This window comes from Ranitomeya variabilis, chromosome 2 (genome assembly GCF_051348905.1).
Source record: "Ranitomeya variabilis isolate aRanVar5 chromosome 2, aRanVar5.hap1, whole genome shotgun sequence".
Lineage (NCBI taxonomy): Eukaryota > Metazoa > Chordata > Amphibia > Anura > Dendrobatidae > Ranitomeya > Ranitomeya variabilis.
In genome coordinates this window covers 822,879,470-822,899,303 of record NC_135233.1, presented here as the reverse complement: position 1 = coordinate 822,899,303, position 19,834 = coordinate 822,879,470, and the positions used below count along the sequence as shown (strand labels likewise).

The following is a 19,834-nucleotide window of genomic DNA, read 5'->3' as shown; positions in this document are numbered from 1 at the left end:
ACGAGGAGATCCAACAAAGGGCCAAGTCTGTAATGTCAACAGATCAGAAAGACTGTAGTAAGAGGGAATGGTCCACTGTGTCAAAGACAGATGCTAGGTCCAGAAGCAGGAGGAGGACAAACTCATGTCGCATTCATTTTGCGGTTAGTACGTTGTTGGTGACTTTAGTCAGGACAGTTTCAGTGGAATAGTGCGGACTGAAGTCAGATTGTAAGGGGTCAAAGAGTGAGCAAGAGGAGAGGTGAGAGGACAGTTCAAAATGAACCTGTTTTTCAGTAGTTTGGAGGCATAGGGGAGAAATGATATGGGGTGATAGGTAGACACATAGGATGGGTCAAGGGTGGACTTTTTGAGGATGGCTGTAATCAAGGGATGTTTCAATCAGGATGGAAGATATCAGTTGTTATTGACAGGTTGATGAGGTGCTCACCCTCACAAACCCTTATTTGTGCAGTTGTGCTCATGTAAAATATTCTTTACTGCTACCCATGGCAAAGTTAACAGCTTGAATGTCACCATCTGCAATCCACTACTAATAACTTTTATTTATATATCACATAGCATAGCTTTATGAGTTAGTAGTTCTTTTATAACAGTCAAAAGTTACCAAATTTAAGATATTCAAACAATTAAAGCAAAAATAATGATGACTCTGCTCTTCAGAGCTTACAATTTACAATGAGGTGGGGGTGACACCAATTACAGGTGCTTATTTACATTGATGGTACAACCATCTCGAGGAAATGGGAGTAGATAAAGGATACATGAGCCTTTTGGGTACGGTTGAGTTTGATGGTGAATTATGTTCAGAGAAGTAGAGAATAAGCTATATATATATATATATATATATATATATATATATATATATTGTGATGCAGCGATGTCCTTGCTGTGCAGTGAGTAGGCAGTGACCCGTATAAAGTTCAAATAAAGTCTTGTTTATTTCACAGCATACTCACAAACTGAAAAATAAGCAAACAAGTCCTTCGGTATGCAGGTCGGAAAAGTAACAACAGTCCACAATCCGTTGCCATGAACGTATTACACCACTGGGTACGCTGGGGTGTCAGGCTTTTTAGGCTCTGCCTGGCCCATGTTGCTCCACACGGATAGAGCTTCTCATAAGCCTCCTGCTAGGTCTGACTCCCAGACCAATACTGACACACCCAAACTCTCTTGCAGGGTTTTTTTTCTTTCCTCCAGATTCTATGGCCATGGGCCACTATAAGATCTGGGCTGGAGGAAACGGACCGGCCCCACTACCTTCCTGAAGTCCTTTTAAAAAATAAAAGGCCATACTGGGTTTTCCTGTATAATATTTGGGTCAAATAACTTGACCCAGTTTACACTCACTTTTATTCTTCCCTGTGTCTCACAGGCAAACCTGCTGTGAGCACAGGGCACTTCAGCGGATCTAATACGCTTCTAAGCACATCCTGGGGGATACATAGCGACCCTCACATATGACACCAGTCACTGCCTTACAATATATAAAGGACTTTGATTAGGGAATGTGATAGGCTGCCCTAAAGAGATGTGTTTTTAGGGAGCACCTAAAAATGTGTAAGTTGTGGTTATACTCCTAATTTCATGAGGGACAAAGGGTAAGAGGTGAGTCATCTAGGTAGGAGATTGAATTGAACCGGACAAAGTCCAGATTGTTACCATCTTTGGGTGTCTCAGAGTTTGAAAGTTGTGAGAGGCCATGAGAGTTGGCTAGAGATATAAACTGGGATGCAGCTGGGTAGTGGAGCTGTTGAAGTCTCCCAGTATAAGTGTTGTCAATGAAGTGTGGCAGAAATGTATAAAAGTGGTCAAGGAAGTGGGTGGGGGAGCCTGGGGGACGGAATATGACTGCTACTCTGAGGGAGAGGGGATGGGACACTCTGATGGTGTGAACCTCAAAAGAAGAACGGCATCCAATCGGCCAGCATTTATTTATTGGGTTAAAAACAGTATTGTTAGCAGTGAGTAGTGTAGGGTTATTGTGGAGTTAGCAGTGATCATACAGCAGGATACACGCATATTTCCTTACCGGTCTTCACCCTTCAAATTTTCTTGAGCTGACTTGGTCCCATGTGGTTACATGGGGTTTGATGCCCACCAATGACATATATTATCCCATGAGTTCATATCCCACATGACCAAGAGAGGCCTTGTCAGTGCTAATAGATCCAAAGAGTCAAAACCAGATGAAAAAATATAAAACTGAGAGAGAAGCTAAGGTGGATGTACACATGAGGGTTGAGCCAAGGACAGGTGAGTATAATTTTATTGTTTTTCATCCCTTCCAGGCCTTGTACACAATCAAGAAAAATAACAACTTGACAAATGCCAATTTGCTGGATTTGTGAGAATGAAATCTTGAAATTTTCAGATTGTGGCAAATTTTCAGAATTAATCGGTTCACTCATATTAAGAATTAATATCCACATTAGTGCTAATATTTTCAACAATGTGTTCAAAACTGGCAAATGTAACAAATTAGGTTTAGATAAGCAGAAAAAATGAAATAACATAAAGATTTTTATCCATTCAGTACAAATCCATAAACTGAAAAATAATTGGATAGATTTATAAGTCTTAAGAATGAACTACAATTAACAATGTATTTCATAGCAATGAGAAAGTTCAAAGTCTATAGGAATGTGGCTATTATGCCATATAATGGTGTTTGCACATTTTAATAGCTTTTTCACATTTTGGAGCTGATCACTTGATAACACTGGTTAATTGTTAATCAAAATTACCTAACAAAGTTCACGTGCAATAGAACTGTATGTTACTGTTCACGTACATTTCAGTTCACATGGTGAGCAGCTGCTTGTAAAAATGGGTCAGTTGTATCATACTTATTTATTTTTCCTATTCATATTTTATTTTGGAGAGGTGTTATCTAAAAGTCGTCTCATGGTAAACCTCTACTCTGCAGAAGAAAACGAACTGTTAAAGAATAGCAGAGCAAAAAGATCACTAGAAATAGACAACTACTGCACCAAAAATGGCTGCTGTGACAGTAGAAATGATGACTGCAACCTGTTATACATTGGGAAAAATGCGACATGCTACTGTGACACTTTTTGTGACCAAGCACCACTTGGACATGTAGACTGCTGCCCAGACTTTTGGACTACTTGCATTGGACAAAACATAAGGGAGCCTTCAACAACAAATGTTCCACTAACTTTATTCCCTGAAGACCCTGATGGAAAGGGTAAGGTAAACATTGCATGTATGCGGTCTTTGTCAATGAATTATACTTTGTAGCCATTGCGCTTACTTGTAAATCAATGGTAAAATAAAATCCCTGTTGTTGGAATAAACTCCAAAACAGGCTAAGGTCAAACAGAAGATTAATTTTATATAGAAACAAACAAACAAACAGCGGCAGAGCATACAGTACATGTGCAGCACAAATATCACATATAGGCTATTCATAAAATGAAACAAAGGATATGTAAGCAAAGTATTTTCCATCATTTACATCATATTTCAAGGCAAATACACTACAATAGTTACAATAGAACTTGCATACAACTATATCATTTATTACAGCTATTAAAGATATATTTATGCGTTGCAAATATTTTTAAAGCAATTATTGAAATTAAAATTTCCATTCTAATAGAGATGAGCAAATATTTTTGAAACACAAAATCACCGTCTTTGATGACTTTCCACAATTAATTTGATTTGCTGCTAATTTTTTGCTGTAAATTGCATAGCTAAAAAGAATCTAGTTGCCTGAAAAATATGTGAAAAACTCCTTGAATATCCCCTTGGAGCCAATTCAACTTGTTTTGAGCTCGGTAATGCAAACACAACCGTCCTAGTGTTTAAGAGACCTAAATATGGTGTAAAATGGTTTGTAAGAGGTGTTGGCCAGCAGGCTATTTAACCACACAAAGTTTAAGACTTTGCATGCTACATGTATTATATAAACTGTCAAAAATAATCAGTTTATGGTGGCAAAAAAAATGTCTTACTGTTGATTATACACAGGTAGTGGAAACAGAGGAAGCCACTACATTTTCACACCTTGGGTGCAAAAGTTTTCTTTGTTTGGGTAGTAATAAAATTGATAGCTTTGTCACCTTCAAAAAGTATTCCTTTAATGAAGGCAAAAAGGTATACTGTCTTGAAAGTGAAGAAGTTATTGTTTCTCAACTTTTCAATGTTTCTCAACTATCTTGGGGACCTCAACTGATTTGCTAGGTGCAAAATGGTTAGACAATTACAAAGATTTGTTCAAGTTGTCCAACTATTACAAAACATTTGTTCTGTGAAAAAGATATTGTTCCTCAGCAAAGAGTGAAAAAATTATCCATTTTGGGGGGTATGCAACTATTCTGCTAATCATAAAATTATTAGGGAATCACAAAGGCTTTTTTATCAAGCCATCCAGAAATGTTCTTGTTTTTAGGAAGGTTAAACAGGAGTATTGTTTTCAAAGTGAAAAAGCTATGACTTGTCACCAAGCCTTTTCCAAAACCTGCCCTGTTTTAGGATCTGTTAAATGTTTAAGTGCATTTCCCACCATCAATAAAGCTGTCTAGCACTATAAAACAGAGTAGGCATCCAAAAGATTTGGGGCTGATGTAGATGTGCATAGAATGCGCAATGGATGTTGCAAGAGCAATACAGTAAAGATATTGGATGGAGGATGCAAGGAATGATTGGCAGTTTAGGGCAAGCAATGAAAGTTCCAGCAGCTGCTGTACAGTCTAGCACTATGAAACACAATAGCCAGCCTGGAAACATATGACTAGCATGGCTGTGCATTGTCTGCAGAAGGAACAGCATGGAAGAGAGATAAAATATGTTTGTGTCCATTTTCCAACATCAATTGTGCTGTCTAGCACTATAAAACAGAGCGAGCAGCCAGAAGATGTCTGGCTGATGTGGCTTTTCATTGGATATGGCAAAATCAGCAAGGTAACGAGATTGGATGGGGCAAGCTTGGAGATGTGTAGCAGTTTAGAGTCTGCAACAGCAGCCCTAGCTGCAGTTCTACAGTGAAGATAATCTGATAGGTATGTATGCAGTAGATTCTGACTGAGTGTGGTCCAGTTTTGGTGTGACAAATCCACTTGCTGCACTGAATGCTTTCTCCAGAATGACACTGGAGGCTGGAATTAACAGTATGCACATAGCAAACTGGGCCAGTTTTTGTTACAGGTCCAATTTGTTGACATATACAATGCCTACAAGTAGTATTCAACCCCCTGCAGATTTAGCAGGTTTAATAAGATGCAAATAAGTTAGAGCCTTCAAACTTCAAACAAGAGCAGGATTTATTAACAGATGCATAAATCTTACAAACCAAAAAGTTTTGTTGCTCAGTTAAATTTTTATAAATTTTAAACATAAAAGTGTGGGTCAATTATTATTCAACCCCTAGGTTTAATATTTTGTGGAATAACCTTTGTTTGCAATTACAGCTAATAATCGTCTTTTATAAGACCTGATCAGGCTGGCACAGGTCTCTGGAGTTATCTTGGCCCACTCCTCCATGCAGATCTTCTCCAAGTTATCTAGGCTCTTTGGGTGTCTCATGTGGACTTTAATCTTGAGCTCCTTCCACAAGTTTTCAATTGGGTTAAGGTCAGGAGACTGACTAGGCCACTGCAACACCTTGATTTTTTGCCTCTTGAACCAGGCCTTGGTTTTCTTGGCTGTGTGCTTTGGGTCGTTGTCTTGTTGGAAGATGAAATGATGACCCATCTTAAGATCCTTGATGGAGGAGCGGAGGTTCTTGGCCAAAATCTTCAGGTAGGCCGTGCTATCCATCTTCCCATGGATGCGGACCAGATGGCCAGGCCCCTTGGCTGAGAAACAGCCCCACAGCATGATGCTGCCACCACCAAGCTTGACTGTAGGGATGGTATTCTTGGGGTCGTATGCAGTGCCATCCAGTCTCCAAACGTCACGTGTGTGGTTGGCACCAAAGATCTCGATCTTGGTCTCATCAGACCAGAGAACCTTGAACCAGTCAGTCTCAGAGTCCTCCAAGTGATCATGAGCAAACTGTAGACGAGCCTTGACATGACGCTTTGAAAGTAAAGGTACCTTACGGGCTCATCTTGAACGGAGACCATTGCGGTGGAGTACGTTACTTATGGTATTGACTGAAACCAATGTCCCCACTGCCATGAGATCTTCCCGGAGCTCCTTCCTTGTTGTCCTTGGGTTAGCCTTGACTCTTCGGACAAGCCTGGCCTCGGCACGGGAGGAAACTTTCAAAGGCTGTCCAGGCCGTGGAAGGCTAACAGTAGTTCCATAAGCCTTCCACTTCCGGATGATGCTCCCAACAGTGGAGACAGGTAGGCCCAACTCCTTGGAAAGGGTTTTTTACCTCTTGCCAGCCTTGTGATCCTCCACGATCTTGTCTCTGAGGGCCTTGGAATGCTCCTTTGTCTTTCCCATGTTGACCATGTATGAGTGCTGTTCACAAGTTTGGGGAGGGTCTTAAATAGTCAGAAAAGGCTGGAAAAAGAGATAATTAATCCAAACATGTGAAGCTCATTGTTCTTTGTGCCTGAACTACTTCTTAATACTTTAGGGGAACCAAACAGAATTCTGGTGGGTTGAGGGGTTGAATAATAAATGACCCTCTGAAAATACTTTTCACAATTTAAAAAAAAAATAAACAAAGAAATAATATTCTTTTTTTGCTGCAGTGCATTTCACACTTCCAGGCTGATCTACAGTCCAAATGTCACAATGCCAAGTTAATTCCAAATGTGTAAACCTGCTAAATCTTCAGGGGGTTGAATACTACTTGTAGGCACTGTATGTTCATGGGATCAATGCTTTTTGTATCTGTCTGAAAAAAGGAACACAGTGGCGTAACGACCGTGATTGCAGTGACCATGGCTGGCGGGTCATGGGATGTGTATTTTAATTTATGGATGACTATGGGCTATGCATTATACTTTGTGGAGGACTATTGGCTGTACATTATACAATATGGATAACTGTGTGATATATATTATACTTTGCGGATGACTATGAGGTGCATTATACTTTATAGATGATGATTAGGTGCATTATACTTTATGAATGACTATGGGCTTGATGGTGGAGATTGTGTTTCAGGGGTGATGTGCAGTGTTAGTTTTCTACCACACATAGCCTTTTGCATTTAGCCTAAAAGTTCTACTTTGCTTTCATCTGACCAGAACACCTTCTTCCAAATGATAGCTGTGTCCACTACAAGGCTTTTTGCAAACTGCAAATAGTACTTCTTATGCCTTGATTTGAAAAATGTCTTTCTTCTTGCTACTCTTCCATAAAGGCTGGATTTGATGAGTATTGATTAATAAGATGTCCTGTGGACAGAATATCCCATCTGTTATGTGGATCTTTGCAGATCCTCCAGAATATCAATTGCCCTCTTTGGATTCTTCTCCTTTCATTTTTGGGTGATGGAGTAAACAGTGAGATGTTCAAAGTTTGGGCTATTTTTTATAACCTAATCCTTTTTTATTTATACCTAAATACCTGACCTGCCTGGTGTGTTACTTGGGTTTCATGATGCTGTTTGATCTTTAATGCTCTCAAACAAACCTTTGAGGCCCAGGGCTGCCACCAGGAATTTCAGGGCCCCATACTGGCAAAATTTTCGGGGCCCCCTTGAGACTCTGCCCAGGCTACACCTCAGCTCCGCCTCCACCCATCCAATCTTCCACAATCCCACTGCCCACTCTTGGAAAAACTCCAGTTCTGCACCGCGTCCTCACCAATTGCAAATTATCAGTTCCCATCAAATATCAGATCACATACATAACCAACAGCTTTTGTTTTGGCCAAAATATTTTTCCATACGCCACCACGGCAAGGTAGACTCTTTTGGGACAGTAATACTCTAACCTATTACAAATTTATTTAAATATCCAATAGTCTTTTTAGGTATATTTTTATTCAAGGGAATGTGTCACATACATTTTTTTAAATGAACAATAATACCATATACAAGGGACAAATACTGTCACACCATGACAAGTCCACATACAGTATTACCATTAGAGATAAGTGAATTTGCTCAGGTTACCTCTTATTTGGCATGCTGCAGAGGGAACCTGCAGGCCAATCAGATGTTCGGCTCCGCAGCTGCATGTGTCGCGGCTGTGTGACAGTCACGACACATGCATGAAGAGCACAACAAACAGGCCATCCATGCATGTGTCTTGACTGTGACACAGCTGTGACACATGCAGCTGTGGAGCTGATCAGCTGAATGGCCCGCTCTATCCAGGAAGCTTGCTGAATAAGAGGGAACCCAAGAAAATTTGTTTAACTCCAATTACCATCACATAATGAACAGATAATACCACATACAAGGAACAAATACCGCCACACCATGACCGGACCACATATTATCACCACACAATGACCTATAATACTACATACAAGGGACAAATACCACCACACCATAACCAGACCACATATTACCATCACATAGTGAACAAATAATACCACATACAAGGGACAAACACCACCACACCATGTCCAGACAAAATATTACCACCATATAATAAACAGATAATAATGACGAACTGAAAGGATCTGCCACATAGTGTTTGACAGATTAATGTTCTACTGTTGAACGGAAAAAATTGAGACCCAGCGGTGGCTTCCAGAAAAGGAAGATGACAGCGCATGTGCCATTCTCTCCATTCATTTCTATAGCAACTGCAAAAATTTCTGAATGACCCTGGTGGGACATTTATGTATGTAACATAGATTATATACCCCATCAATATGCCATAAATATCCCTGATGGGACAGGGAACTTTCTAATTACATGGTCAAGATATACAGACATACACCTGTACTTTAGTCAGAGATAAGTATACCCTAATATAACCAATTCTACCCCCATAAAGTGGCCATATTGTGCTCAGATAGCAGGTGGACTTTACAAGAGTCTACAGCACTGATCAGCCTGTTCTTAAGAGAGGTAATAAGGACCTTTCTGCCATCTTCACTAAATATATGAATAAATTGACAAATGGCTGGCACCATTCATCTCTGTGTCCCTACCAGTCTAATCTTGGCTGATCACTGCTGACAGTATCAGACTGTATGGACGCATCTTATTTAGGAGGGGAATGGTGATCCCTAGTTGTCAGTTAGGCCTGGGATACAGATTTTGCAATGTGACTGATTAATTTAACCCATCGAGTGAAAGCTGCAGTTCTAAGAATTGCACGGCACACAGTAAATGGCTTTGTCCAGCAGCTGTAGCCATATAGGTAACATCAGGTTGTGTCTGCTTAGGCCAGGCGCTATACACACACATTTCCAGGAGTAACAACAGAGGATGTGCACAACAAAGGGTCCACAGGCATTATATATTAAAGTGATTGTCCACTACTAGGACAACCCCTTCTTGATGTTAATGTTCGGCCCCGATAAAATAATAAAGCCTGTACTCACCACCCGTGCGGTGTCATTCCTGTGGTGTCGGAATTTGCTCTCCCCAGGGCTCTCATGTGGTGTTGGGTCATACATGTAATAGTTTGTGAAAATATAGAGACCTCAGCGACCATATAAAACTGATATGATAATCACTGCAGACCCTGACGGCACTCATCTCTACACCTACATATAGTGAAATAACCGCGGCTTTACTGCATGGACTATTCCGTCCATTATATAATGATAAACATGAGAATGCAGAAACACTGGATCCCACCTGTGCTCTCAACTTGTTCACATACTGCTTTTTTGGATGCCGGTTTTCTGCTAAAAAAAATGCAGTGTTGGCAGGAAACCTGCTGCGCACATTATGTGCATTTTTGATGCATTCATTTAAAAAGGTAAAAGAAATGCAGCAAAACTCTGGAAGAATTGACACGCTGCAATTTTTTAAAAGAACACACAACGCAAGAAAAAAATATTTTGCGGCTACTGTAAAATGCTCACGTATATACATACAGTATACAGGTATATGACGTCTACTCACGCATTATAGATGAGGTGTGCTATTAACCCCTTTCTGCCAGCTGACGGAATAGTACGTCAGCTGGAAGTATCCCCACTTTGAGGTGTGCTCCGGCGCTAAGCCCACCACCCTTTCGCCCCAATCAAAATTTTAAAAAAAGAAAAAAAACAAACCTACACATATTTGGTATCACCATGATCAGAATTGCCCGATCTATCAATAAAAAAAGGATTAACCTGATTGCTAAACGGCGTAGCGAGAAAAAAAATCAAAACACCAGAATTACATTTTTTGGTCGCTGCGACATTGCATTAAAATGTAATAACAGAGAACGTATCTGCACCAAAATGGTATCATTAAAAACATCAGCTCAGCGTGCAAAAAATAAGCCCTCACCCAACCCCAGATCACGACCAATGGAGACGCTACAGTTATTGGAAAATGGCGCAATTTTTTTAGCAAATTTTGGAATTTTTTTTTCACCACTTAGATAAAAAATAACCTAGACATGTTTGGTGTCTATGAACTCGTAATGACCTGGAGAATCATAATGGCAGGTCAGTTTTAGCATTTAGTGAATGTAGTAAAAAAGCCAAACAAAAAACACGTGTGGGATTGCACTTTTTTTTGCAATTTCTCCACACTTGGAATTTTTTTCCCGTTTTCTGTTACACAACGTGGTAAAACCAATGGTGTCATTCAAATATACAACTCGTCCCGCAAAAAACAAGCCCTTACATGAACATATTGATGGAAAAATAAAAAAGTTATGTCTCTGGGAAGCAGGGGAGCAAAAAATGAAAAAAGCCCCGGGGGTTAAAGATGAGGCTGTTTGAGTTCGATAATTCATGAACATACACGTGTTGTGTGCTGGTTTTAGGGTACAGAGCGCAGCGCTCATCTGCAGATGGCTGCTCTACAGTTGCTGTACACTGATAGCACCACATATACCAGCGCCCTCCAGGCGATCCTTTATCAGAGGGGGTCTATTACACCAGGGGTCCAATGGGAATCTGCCAGGAAGGGTTAATTATTACTTCGGGCCTGATCACACATACACTAGAACCATAGGCAGGATAGGCTCACACACTTATTTATCAACAGGAAAATACATATACTGTACATTACATACACTATATACTACAGATACAAGGATCATATATATAGATATACTGTATACACACACTATACATTACATACACTATATACTACAGATACAAGGATCATATATATAGATATACTGTATACACACACTATACATTCCATTCACTATATACTACAGATACACTATTACATATAGAAATATCATCTGCAGTATACCCATACACACTCATTTACAAACAAGAAGATACATATACTGTACACTACAGTGTATATTACATACACTATATACGCATACTACCATACACACACTATTATAGATACCTATGCTGCAGGGCCTGGCCCTTCACCACCTGCCCCATCATCCCAGGACAGCGGACAGACAGGGCAGCAGTCAGCAGAAGACTATGATGGCTGCTTCCTCTTCCAGTACAGACACTTGTCACCCCCTCCCCCTCCCCTGGTCCCGACTGCAGCAGGTGATGAGAGAGTACAGGGAGACACAGCAGTTTCCAAACCAGTACTAGAGGGACAGTGTAGCATAGTGCAGTGCTGGCAGCTTGTTCTCACAGGAATAGTGGGGCCCCGGGGGTCCCTCCTGCAGCCCAGTGAGAAGCCCTAGTTCTGGAGCCAGTATCACTGAATTGCTCACCTTTTCTGGCTCCAGCCTCTTCCTGCCGAGCTGCGGTCAGTCACTGTTGCCATCTTTTTCAGGAGTAGATAGAGGGTGAGAGATGACGGAGGCGGAGCCAGTCCCGAGCTCTGCACATAACTAGTGCCACTGCCTAGCACCTTGTGCATCGCGTCTACTGCACTGAGTGCAGCCACATCAGAGAGGAGCGATGCAGTGTCAGCTCTAATGCCTCCAGACCAGCAGGACAGTGCCACCCCTGTCCCTGGGGCCCGGTTATCAGGAGAAAAAAAGAGGAGGGGCCCGAAGTGTGTCAGACATGCTGCCTGCGTGTCTCAGTAAGTCCTGGCCCTCCCTCCTTGCCTCTGATCACCGGGCCCCTTACACAAGTAAGGGTTGTAATGCCCTGATGGCGGCCCTGTTGAGGCCTACCCAGAAGAGATGTAGTTTTGATGAGAAATTACACAGAAGTGGACTCAGTTTACTAATTATGTGATGTCTGTAGGCAATTTTTTACTCAGGATTTTATTTAGGGGTATCAGACTACGAGGGCATGAATACAAATAGCTAAAGGAGGATCCAGCTTCAACAGGTACAATTCTTCTTTATTACTAAATCATGTCAGCAAGATAGTAAGGTTAAAAGCATGTCAAGGTAATTGGTGGAAACACCAAAAATATATCAACATGGACCGTGCAGTCATGGACTGTGCACATGTCGTTATTAGTGATGAGCGAGTGTGCTCGTTACTCGAGATTTAGTTTATGTCAATGCAGCTGCATGATTTGCGGCTGCTAGCCAGCCTGAGTACATGTGGGGATTGCCTGTTTGTTAGGCATGCTCAAAGAAACTCGAGAAACAAGCATACTCACTCATTGCTAGTAGTTATCTTCTCATGCTTTTAACCGTACTTTAGTTAAAAGAAAAAAGGGGTTGGATCCTATTGGGGGCCTGAAAGGGAGAGAAACAGGACAGAAACTGAGAGTAAGAATGTGGACTTATCACCTATTCACCACACAATTACACACACACAAAAAAAACATTTACCGGTGACCAAACATTTCTATGGTCCAGGACACAACATAAACAATATGAAAGTTGTCATATTAAACGGCAAATAAATCACGAAAACATTGCAGGGTTTGGGAATACAAACTTATTAGTAGTGTTGAGCATTCCGATACCGCAAGTATCGGGTATCGGCCGATACTTGCGGTATCGGAATTCCGATACCGGGATTCCGATACTTGCCGCGTATCGGATACCGGAATCGGAAGTTCCCAGATTCAAAATGCACAAATTCAGCCAATGAGAATGATTTCAAGTGTGGGCACATCCTGTTCAGCATGGAGGGCATGAAACTACTGGCATGGCTGTGATTGGCTGCTGAAATGATGTCATGATGCAGTTTAAAAGTCGCTGGCGCCATTTTGCAATCACTCTGCTGTGAATTCAGTTAGTGACAGGACGCTGTTTGCTGACTGAGGGACAGTTTAGAGATAGCGATTTGCTTCTTTGTGCTTTCCAAAGGCTAATTTAGCAACCGCTGTGTTCACCTACTATTCACCTTGCTTTTGCCTTGTAGCGCTGTTTTCACAGCGATCTGCAAGGTCTGTGTGTGTGTGTGTGTGAGTGCAGCCCACTCTCTAGTCTGAGTGCAGCCACATAGGCCATCCATTGCTGGTTGTATTCAGTTCAGGGAGGGTGGTTCATTGCCTCACACTGTTCTTTTTTTTTTTTTTTTTTTTCCAAGTAGTGTAGTCTGCTGCTAAGTTTTAACAAAAAATCCTATTAGTGTCTTTCCACCCGTCTCCAGCTAATTTGTGGAAAAACACTACATAGGATAACGTAGAGGGGGGTTTTTGGGCCTTGCAGCGCCGTTTACGGCTGTCTGCACGGTCTCCGTGTGACTGCAGCTCGCCCTGTAGTCTGTGAGCAGCCATAGCCTGGTTGTCTCCAGCTCAGGATTGTTCACTGCGTCATACCGCAAAATCAATTTTCATTTTGTTTTAAGTAGTGCAGGCTGCTGCACATTTTTTCAAAAAATTCCTATTAGTGTCTTTCCACCCGTCTCCAGCTAATTTGTGGAAAAACACTACATAGGATAACGTAGAGGAGCGTTTTTGGGCCTTGCAGCGCCGTTTACGGCTGTCTGCACGGTCTCCGTGTGACTGCAGCTCGCCCTGTAGTCTGTGAGCAGCCATAGCCTGGTTGTCTCCAGCTCAGGGTTCTTCACTGCGTCATACCGCAAAATCAATTTTCATTTTGTTTTAAGTAGTGCAGGCTGCTGCACATTTTTTCAAACAATTCCTATTAGTGTCTTTCCACCTGTCTCCAGCTAACTTGTGGAAAAACACTACATAGGATAACGTAGAGGAGGGTTTTTGGGCCTTGCAGCGCCGTTTACGGCTGTCTGCACGGTCTCCGTGTGACTGCAGCTCTCTCTGTTGTCAGTTCAGCCCCCAAAAAATAAATAAATAATAAAGTTCACCAAACACACCAGTGACACCACTTTACATTTCTGTAGGCCACATTAGCTCATATTAAAGTCTAGTCCACACTTTAGAAAATTAGTGTTTCTTATACCTGTTAGGAGGAGTTGTTCAGGAATAAGCACACAAAGCCGTTAGTACTTTTCTGCTTATCTTTATCAGTCACCCAAGATGAAGAAGGCAGTGAGTAAGGCACGTGGGTGTGGGCGCGGAGCAGGGAGGGGACGTGGGGATTCTGTGCCCGCTGCGGGCACCGGTGACTCATCAGCACCCACTTTCACAAGGGAACAGTCATTCATGCGCAGCTTTGTCGCAGAGCGCCGTACACCGCTGCTGCGTGAAGACCAAATAGAAGCCGTTGTCGGATGGATGGCAGCTAATGCATCAACTTCAATTAGTGCCACATCCTCTCAGACACAGAGCACTGGAGAGCAGCCATCTGTCACTTCACCACCTGCCAAATTGCCCAGGCAGACAGAGAGCCCAGGACAGGAGCCGTCTCTACTTCTGTTCTCTGAATCTCGTGGCTCAGAAACAGGGGGCCAGCCAAGCAGCATTGGAGAAATGGAAGAAGAGGCAGGGTGCAGTGATGCCCAACAGCTTTTTCTCTCTTCCTCTGAAGAGGCGGGTGGGCCAGTGGCTCCGGTCACCACATCGCAGGCCGCATCCTGTCATGATCTCAATGGCAAGAGAACATAGCATAAGCATATATAGGAACTAGCTCTTGGAAGATGGGAACTGAGCTGACCATGAACTAAACCTAACGCACAACTAGCAGTGGCCGGGTAGCATGCCTACGTTGATTCTAGATGCCCAGCACCAGCCGGAGGACTAAATAATGCTAGCAGAGGAAAATATCAGTCCTAGCTCACCTCTAGAGAAATACCCCGAAAGGAGACAGAGGCCCCCCACATGTATTGGCGGTGAATAAAGATGAAATAACAAACGTAGTATGAAAATAGGTTTAGCAAATTTGAGGTCCACTTACTACATAGCAGAAGACAGAAAGGACACTTTCATGGTCAGCTGAAAACCCTATCAAAACACCATCCAGAAATTACTTTAAAACTCTGGCATTAACTCATAACACCAGAGTGGCAATTCCTGTTCACAAGAGCTTTCCAGACACAGTAACGAAACTACAGCTGTGAACTGGAACAAAAATGCAAAAACAAACATGGACAAGAGTCCAACTTATCTAGTAGTTGTCTAGGAGCAGGAACAAGCACAGAGAGGCTTCTGATAACATTGTTGACCGGCAAGCAACTAACAGAGCAGCAAGGTTATATAGCGACTCCCACATCTTGATGGGAACAGGTGAAAAGAGAAGATGAAGACACCAGTTCAATTCCACCAGTAGCCACCGGGGGAGCCCAGAATCCAAATTCACAACAGTACCCCCCCCTCAAGGAGGGGGCACCGAACCCTCACCAGAACCACCAGGGCGATCAGGATGGGCCCTATGAAAGGCACGAACCAGATCAGAGGCATGAACATCAGATGCATTCACCCAAGAATTATCCTCCTGGCCGTATCCCTTCCACTTGACCAGATACTGGAGTCTCCGTCTGGAAACACGAGAGTCCAAGATTTTCTCCACAACGTACTCCAACTCACCCTCAACCAACACCGGAGCAGGAGGCTCAACGGAAGGCACAACCGGTACCTCATACCTGCGCAATAATGACCGATGAAAAACGTTATGAATAGAAAAGGATGCAGGGAGGTCCAAACGGAAGGAAACAGGGTTAAGAATCTCCAATATCTTATACGGGCCGATGAACCGAGGCTTAAACTTAGGAGAAGAGACCCTCATAGGGACAAAACGAGAAGACAACCACACCAAATCCCCAACACAAAGCCGAGGACCAACACGACGGTGGCGGTTGGCAAAAAGCTGAGTCTTCTCCTGGGACAACCTCAAATTGTCCACCACCTGCCCCCAGATCTGATGCAATCTCTCCACCACAGCATCCACTCCAGGACAATCCGAAGATTCCACCTGACCAGAGGAAAATCGAGGATGAAACCCCGAATTACAGAAAAACGGGGACACCAAAGTGGCAGAGCTGGCCCGATTATTGAGAGCGAACTCCGCCAATGGCAAAAAAGCAACCCAATCATCCTGGTCAGCAGACACAAAACACCTCAGATATGTCTCCAGGGTCTGATTAATCCGCTCGGTCTGGCCATTCGTCTGAGGATGGAAAGCGGACGAAAAAGATAAATCTATGCCCATCCTAGCACAGAATGCCCGCCAAAATCTAGACACGAATTGGGTCCCTCTGTCAGAAACGATATTCTCAGGAATACCATGCAAACGAACAACATTTTGAAAAAACAGAGGAACCAACTCGGAAGAAGAAGGCAACTTGGGCAGAGGAACCAAATGGACCATCTTAGAGAAACGGTCACACACCACCCAGATGACAGACATCTTCTGAGAAACAGGCAGATCTGAAATAAAATCCATCGAGATGTGCGTCCAAGGCCTCTTAGGAATAGGCAAGGGCAACAATAATCCACTAGCCCGAGAACAACAAGGCTTGGCCCGAGCACAAACGTCACAAGACTGCACAAAGCCTCGCACATCTCGTGACAGGGAAGGCCACCAGAAGGACCTTGCCACCAAATCCCTGGTACCAAAAATGCCAGGATGACCTGCCAACGCAGAAGAATGAACCTCAGAGATGACTCTACTGGTCCAATCATCAGGAACAAACAGTTTATCAGGTGGGCAACGATCAGGTCTATCCGCCTGAAACTCCTGCAAGGCCCGCCGCAGGTCTGGAGAAACGGCTGACAATACCACTCCATCCTTAAGGATACCTGTGGGCTCAGAGTTACCAGGCGAGTCAGGCTCAAAACTCCTAGAAAGGGCATCCGCCTTAACATTCTTAGAACCCGGTAGGTATGACACCACAAAATTAAACCGAGAGAAAAATAATGACCAGCGCGCCTGTCTAGGATTCAGGCGCCTGGCGGTCTCAAGATAAATCAAATTTTTGTGGTCAGTCAATACCACCACCTGATGTCTGGCCCCCTCAAGCCAATGGCGCCACTCCTCAAAAGCCCACTTCATGGCCAAAAGCTCCCGATTCCCAACATCATAATTCCGCTCAGCGGGCGAAAATTTACGGGAAAAGAAGGCACAAGGCCTCATCACGGAGCAGTCAGAACTTTTCTGCGACAACACTGCCCCAGCTCCGATCTCAGAAGCGTCGACCTCAACCTGAAAAGGTAGAGCAACATCAGGCTGACGCAACACAGGGGCAGAGGAAAAACGGCGCTTAAGCTCACGAAAGGCCTCCACAGCATCAGGGGACCAATCAGCAACTTCAGCACCCTTCTTAGTCAAATCGGTCAATGGCTTAGCAATATCCGAAAAACCAGCAATAAATCGACGATAAAAGTTAGCAAAGCCCAAAAATTTCTGAAGACTCTTAAGAGAAGAGGGCTGCGTCCAATCACAAATAGCTTGAACCTTGACAGGATCCATTTCAATGGAAGAGGGGGAAAAAATATATCCCAAAAAGGAAATCCTCTGTACCCCAAAAACACACTTAGAACCCTTCACACACAAAGAATTAGACCGCAAAACCTGAAAAACCCTCCTGACTTGCTGGACATGAGAGTCCCAGTCATCCGAAAAAATCAGAATATCATCCAGATACACAATCATAAATTTATCCAAATAATCACGAAAAATATCATGCATAAAGGACTGGAAAACTGACGGAGCATTTGAAAGACCAAAAGGCATCACTAAGTACTCAAAGTGGCCCTCGGGCGTATTAAATGCGGTTTTCCACTCATCCCCCTGCCTGATTCGCACCAAATTATACGCCCCACGAAGGTCAATCTTAGAGAACCACTTGGCCCCCTTTATGCGAGCAAACAAATCAGTCAGCAACGGCAATGGGTATTGGTATTTAACAGTGATTTTATTCAAAAGCCGATAATCAATACATGGTCTCAAAGAGCCGTCCTTTTTTGACACAAAGAAAAAACCGGCTCCTAAGGGAGATGACGATGGACGAATATGTCCCTTTTCCAAGGACTCCTTTATATATTCTCGCATAGCAGCATGTTCAGGCACAGACAGATTAAATAAACGACCCTTTGGGTATTTACTACCCGGGATTAAATCTATGGCACAATCGCACTCTCGGTGCGGAGGTAACGAACCAAGCTTGGATTCTTCAAAGACGTCACGATAGTCAGACAGGAACTCAGGAATTTCAGAGGGAATAGATGATGAAATGGAAACCACAGGTACATCCCCATGAGCCCCCTTACATCCCCAGCTCAACACAGACATAGCTCTCCAGTCGAGGACTGGGTTGTGAGATTGCAGCCAAGGCAATCCCAGCACCAAATCATCATGTAGATTATACAGCACCAGAAAGCGAATAATCTCCTGGTGATCCGGATTAATACGCATAGTTACTTGTGTCCAGTATTGTGGTTTTTTATTAGCCAATGGGGTGGAGTCAATCCCCTTCAGAGGAATAGGAGTCTCCAAAGGCTCTAAATCATACCCACAGCGTTTGGCAAAGGACCAATCCATAAGACTCAAAGCGGCGCCAGAGTCGACATAGGCGTCCGTGGTAATAGATGACAAAGAGCAAATCAGGGTCACAGATAGAATAAACTTAGACGGTAAGGTGCAAATGGAAACAGATTTACCAAGCTTTTTAGTGCGCTTAGAGCATGCTGATATAACATGAGTAGAATCACCACAATAGAAACACAACCCATTTTTCCGTCTAAAATTCTGCCGCTCGCTTCGGGACAGAATTCTATCACACTGCATACTCTCTGGCGACTTCTCAGTGGACACCGCCAGATGGTGCACTGGTTTGCGCTCCCGCAAACGCCTATCGATCTGAATAGCCATTGTCATGGACTCATTCAGACCCGCAGGCACAGGGAACCCCACCATAACATCCTTAATGGCATCAGAGAGACCCTCTCTGAAAGTCGCCGCCAGGGCGCACTCATTCCACTGAGTAAGCACAGACCATTTACGGAATCTTTGGCAGTAAATTTCCGCTTCATCTTGCCCCTGAGATAGGGACATCAAAGTTTTTTCTGCCTGAAGCTCCAAATGAGGTTCGTCATAAAGCAACCCCAAGGCCAGAAAAAACGCATCCACATTGAGCAACGCAGGATCCCCTGGTGTCAATGAAAAAGCCCAGTCTTGAGGGTCGCCCCGGAGCAAGGAAATCACAATCCTGACCTGCTGTGCAGGGTCTCCGGCAGAGCGAGATTTCAGGGACAAAAATAATTTGCAATTATTTCGAAAATTCTGAAACCCAGATCTATTCCCCGAGAAAAATTCCGGCAAAGGAATTCTCGGCTCAGATACAGGTGCATGACAAACAAAATCTTGCAAATTTTGTACCTTCGTGGCGAGATTATTCAAACCTGCAGTTACACTCTGAAGATCCATTACAAACAGGTGGACACAGAGCCATTCAAAGATTAGAAGGAGAGAAAAAAAAAAAAAAAATTTCAGCAGACTACTTATTTCTCTCCTTTCTCAGCCAAGGATTTTAACCCTTTAGTGGGCCGGTCAAACTGTCATGATCTCAATGGCAAGAGAACATAGCATAAGCATATATAGGAACTAGCTCTTGGAAGATGGGAACTGAGCTG

At 43.1% G+C, this 19,834-nt stretch overlaps 1 protein-coding gene across 2 annotated transcripts in view; it reads left to right on the top strand.

Moving 5' to 3' along the window:
• The first annotated feature begins 2,783 nt into the window (after positions 1–2,783).
• TINAG (tubulointerstitial nephritis antigen) overlaps positions 2,784–19,834 on the top strand; it is a 284,737-nt gene continuing 267,686 nt past the window's right edge. The window contains exon 1 of one of the 2 annotated variants that reach the window (XM_077290016.1): positions 2,784–3,214. In XM_077290016.1, the coding sequence (XP_077146131.1) occupies positions 2,833–3,214 (382 nt within the window). In that variant the 5' untranslated portion in view covers positions 2,784–2,832. The remainder of the gene's footprint in view (positions 3,215–19,834) is intronic. The other variant, XM_077290017.1, reaches the window with a different exon arrangement.